Source organism: Cynara cardunculus (assembly GCF_001531365.2).
Source record: "Cynara cardunculus var. scolymus isolate 2C chromosome LG 3, CcrdV1, whole genome shotgun sequence".
NCBI lineage: Eukaryota > Viridiplantae > Streptophyta > Magnoliopsida > Asterales > Asteraceae > Cynara > Cynara cardunculus.
This window is the reverse complement of record NC_037530.1, coordinates 8,162,987-8,167,955: the sequence shown is the minus strand read 5'-3', so window position 1 is coordinate 8,167,955 and position 4,969 is coordinate 8,162,987. Positions and strand designations below refer to the sequence as shown.

General features: G+C 32.0%; 1 protein-coding gene across 2 annotated transcripts; it reads left to right on the top strand.

Moving 5' to 3' along the window:
* The first annotated feature begins 649 nt into the window (after positions 1 to 649).
* LOC112509931 lies at positions 650 to 2,701 on the top strand. 2 transcript variants are annotated; one of them, XM_025115143.1, is made up of 3 exons: positions 650 to 1,078; positions 1,319 to 1,432; positions 2,462 to 2,701. In XM_025115143.1, the coding sequence occupies exons 1-3, from the start codon at positions 808 to 810 to the stop codon at positions 2,482 to 2,484; spliced, it is 408 nt and encodes a 135-aa protein (XP_024970911.1). In that variant the 5' UTR covers positions 650 to 807; the 3' UTR covers positions 2,485 to 2,701. The 2 variants fall into 2 exon arrangements, with proteins under 2 accessions (XP_024970911.1, XP_024970910.1); XM_025115142.1 differs by lacking the exon at positions 2,462 to 2,701 and having other exon boundaries at positions 1,319 to 1,829.
* Positions 2,702 to 4,969: the final 2,268 nt, after the last annotated feature.

Sequence of the window (4,969 nt, the reverse complement as noted above, 5' to 3'; positions counted from 1 at the left end):
TCGACAGAGTAATAATCCGGTGGCACGTGCCACTATACCACATACATAGGTCCATCCATGTTTGTATGTGAAATTCATTTCAAATTCAGTTTTTTTTTAAAAAAAAAAATAGGTTGCAAACCAAGTTTTATAAATTAAATTGTTACATACATATATCATAGTTTTACATATATTTAATATTGTGTATATACAAAATGACTAACCATTTTTGTACAAATTTAACTTTAGTATATATTATAGATAACATTTTTTACACTAAAAGAATAAATTACGTATAAAATCTTTTCTTATTGGAAACAATATTAATGAAAAATAACTTACATATTACAGTCATAATACATTCATTGTGTAATATTACATTTCATTGATCGTTATTTACCAAATTATGTTTCACCTTAATTCAGTTATTTATTTTTAACAACTATTTTTTGTCATCGCATCACACGATGACAGAAACTAGTTGCATCGTTAAGTGGACCGGCCCAACCCATTTATGATCTTTCTACTAATGGGCTAGGCTAAACATTCCAGTGTGGGAGATGTGCTAACAAACAGTGCGTCCATCGTACTATAATTAAATTGATCAAACTACGATCGTCGATTGTTAGGGTTTACATATCATAGATGTTTTAGCGACTCAAATATTTGCATATACAAATTCAGCCGCCTTCCTCACCTTTTTTCGTCTTTAAAACTCAAATCGAGCCAGATCCAAAAACCACACAACCCTTCTAATCAAATTTTAATCTTACAAACGGAATTTGATTCGGTTTCTCAAAAACCATACAACCATCTTTATGAATAAAGATGAAGCAACCCCCTAATTCGATTGTGTTTCACAGTACGGAAATTAGAAAGTCCAAACGCTCCTTTTTGTACGATCAGCTTCAACACATCTACATCGTCAAAGAAGATACGCATTTCCTTATCAATCTTCATTCTTGTCATGGCAAAACCATATCACGAGTCATCACGAAGATAAAAATCATGCATCGATCTCTCTTGGGAATTGAAAGCAAACCGTCAATGTTCATAACATTTCATAAAAGGGCTTCTTACTCATGTTTTGTCCCAAAAGGTAAACCGCAAAAAACATTTATTTGTAATATTCTTTTCTAGGTATTTAGATATAAATTGACGTGAAATTGAGGCACGTTTTAAATAGTGGTAAAATTAAGTGTTGATTTTGTTAGAGTTTTCCAAATCATATGATTGATATTTTGATTCCTGTGAATTACATAAAACTACAAAAATCGTCCTTAAATTTTAATAAGTACATAAATGATCACTATATTGACAAGGTTTATATTGACATCAGATTGGAAGGCTCCATTCGGAGATGATGGATTGCGATACATGCTACACGAGCCTCAAATTTGCAGTGATTGTTGCTGTATACTTTGCTCTGTAAGAGTTGGTTCAGCACATGGTGGTAAGAGTTTCATGGCATATGCAACCGCTGTCAAAGATGGGTTTATTTGTGGAAAAATATGTTGCATAGATTGTGCCCTTCGTTCTTACATGGTTGGGACTGTAGGAGGAACCATTGGCCTGGATTTAAAGTATTACTGTCGTCGTTGTCATGACAGGACTACTTAATTCCACATGTCAATAATCCTCTCCAGAATTGTGAGTCTATTCATTCTGGCAGAGGGGTTCACCGATTGGGGGTTGAAAAAGGAGGAAGAGAAAGGGTACGGGGAAATGGGGTTGGATTGTTAGGTATGTGTGCTTGTGAAAAGAAAATAGAAAAAGACCAAAATGGCCCTGAACTTAACAGAGTTAGGAAATGATGTCATAGAAAAAGTAAATTGTAACGACTATATATATATATATATATATATATATATATATATATAAAAGTTTAAAGATGGTTTGTATGGTTTTGCATAGATCATTGGGACCAAAATTGTAGTTTACTCTAAATTGAAATGGGAATACAAATCAAACATCTTTTATCCCATCATTTCGTTTAAAAGCTATTGTAAACAACTTAAACTTTGAAGTTCAAAGCTCGTAATCTCAGCAAACTGCCTCAAAAGCCCCATCCTGCTCTCCACGTAAACCATTCTGAAAACCCTCACTTCGTTTTTTAGGCGAACCTTTGTTGAATATATGGATGCCACTACCATAGAGAAATTAAAGCAATTTATCGAGAAGTGCGAGTGTAAACCGCCTATTCTCAATGATCCTTCATCTGTAACTATATCGAAAGGCATATACTTGTTTAATTTCTTTCGGTTGTTCTTGTACATTTTCTTCATTAATTATCTTTTATTTGCTTACTCATTTAGGAACTTGTTCGGTTTTCTTTTTATTAGTGTTGGTGGTAAGATTCCATCGTGCTCTTACGAGCACAAGGAGAATGAATCGATACTTACTTCTTACTTGATTTTGTCGTCCTATATAATCTGATTGTTTAACTTTTTGGATGGTGAAACATGTGCTTTGAGTGTTTCAGTTTTGCTTGTCGAATGTTGCTGATGGAAAATATAAGAAGTTGATTGGGAAATTTGGCAAGAAGTTTTCTACTGCTGCAACCTCGATTGTTGTTTAATATTAACCATATTTAATAACAGATGCTTTCGTCATCCTCCTTTTTATGTGTGCTTGATTGTGTGATGTTACTTCTAAACTTGATTGCGAATTTTGTAAATAAATTTTGTCTTGTATGTTATGGCTTCAATTATTAGTGAAATTATCCAAAATTCGTAACATATGTTACAAGTTGAAAAATACAGATATCGGAACTTTTGCGAAGTTCATAACCATTATAAACTTAAGATGGATTAGATTTCTTTTTTTGGAAGAGAGGAACAAGTAGGGGCATAAACGAAAATGTCGACTTATAGAAAACGTGGCGGCATGAGGCTGAGACTGAGTTTTTCCCATCTCCACTGCGTTTCCTAAACCCCATCTACAACAATAGTTGCAATATATAATACCCCAAATCCAAACACAAAGCATAATAAAAGCAACCACCACTTTCACCTCAGTATCTTGCTCAAACCTCCCACCACAACACCTCCATTTATATAAATATAGACTAGAAGGGTACTTGCATAATATAACGAGATATATTTCGATTTTAATGTTCTATTTTATTCTTTGTCTCTGTCGATATTATAATACGATTTCATGTGTTTTTAATAAAGCAATAATGATTTTATTTTTGAATAAAATATAAATTTAAAGATATCATAAAATTTTAAAGAAAAAAATATATCAATGTTAATATCAAATCAACTATTTAAAAGTTCTTATTTTTTGTAACTTTCTTAATTCAATTTTTTTTTATTATAATTTAGTTTAAATTAATAATTAAGTATTCTGTTAGAATTCAATGATTATGCTAATTATATTTTAGATTTTTTATATTTAAAATGATATGTTTATCCTATATATGATTATGTTTATCTGCAGCTAGTTACATGAATTTAGATATGGAGCTTTAGTAAGTTGTACTTACGCACAATCTACTTGTAGTCTTGAGTTTTAAGTAACATACATTAATAAACAGTATTTTAAGCATAAAAAATGGTTTTAAAGAGTTTTTATCAAATGTTTTATAATATATTATAGATAAGCAAATTGTACAACTCTAAAATTTAAAAATATTAATAAATTTAGAAAACGGAAAATGTTCGATCTTTTTCAAAGTTATAAAGTTTACACACAAGGGGTACCAATGTTTACAAAATAACAGAGATCAAATGGAGTATCAGAATACTATGACTTCTATCCAGTTCTGAACAGAACTAGTTTTAAATCGGGGATTACTAAAACCACAAAAGTCTGTTATCTTCAATGTATGATGTCTCCTCAAAAATGTTGTCCCATCACTGGCACCTGCAGTCCAAACTCAAAGACTTTTTGGTGATGTATTATACATGTCGACAAGAAAAAAATGTTAAGACTTAAAACCTAGCTAGTTCGAGTAGTTTGTATCAAATATAAATGCGGCATGATAGATAGAAACATCCTAACAATCATATCCCTTATTTTGGAAATTATGTCCATAAAACCAAGTAGTATTCCTCTTTAACTCGCTTTCTTTAAGAAAAGATGGTTAAACCAAACCATTTATCTTGCGATAATAGGGGATTGAAGACCTGATTCCATCATGTAGCGGAACATATAGTAAGTTACACAACGATATTGACGAGTTTCACTTTAAGGTTATCAAGACCCTAATGTCTACTCACCTTATGGCTAAGATAAAGACATTAGAACTCCTTAAAAATCCCAGAAGTTACAAGATGGGAACTTCAAAACTCTTCGTTAGTCCAAATTAAAGATTATAAGGAAAGAACATTAAAACTTTTCCCTTGTCCCGAACCGACGACATCAAGAGTAAAACATCAAAACTTCTTTCTTGATACGTTCAAATTGATAATGCACATGGATCCAATACAACAAGATACTATAATATGTTTAGTAAAACTTGGTCCAAATGCCCACTAAGTAATGCATTTAACCCAAAATGGTGAAATCATTAGTGAAAGGTTTATTTATACCCAATACACCACATATTAAAACTATTTACTCAATGAAATCAAATATGATTTATGAAATCGAACATCAAATGGTTAACCTAGAAACCATCAAATCTTGTCATTTAGAATGATTCTATACAAGTGTCTAGAACACAAATAAAGACGTTTTGACATGTGCAAAGGTAGAATAAACTCACGAATATTAGATCTGGTCCAATCTAGATTTAAGGCAAAGAGATCCAAAAAATCTTGAAGAGAGGTTGATGATCCAATTCAACATTCTTGAATGGTGGCTTCAAGTTTGCAAGATTTGAGCTTTTCTTACTCTCAAATATCTTCTAACGGACTCCCAAAAACACCCACGAATCCTCTAAGTTAAAGGTATGAGAGAAATTGAGGCTGAACCTTAAAAAATGGGTTTTAGAAGTGACCTAGACTTGGGCCGCCACATAAGTCGCGTTAGAGGTTGCCCG

Coding starts and splice junctions, on each gene's coding strand:
- LOC112509931 (XM_025115142.1), top strand. CDS start 808: ATGAAGCAACCCCCTAATTCGATTGTGTTTCACAGTACGGAAATTAGA. Junction 1,079..1,318: donor CTCATGTTTTGTCCCAAAAG/GTAAACCGCAAA, acceptor TATTGACATCAG/ATTGGAAGGCTCCATTCGGA.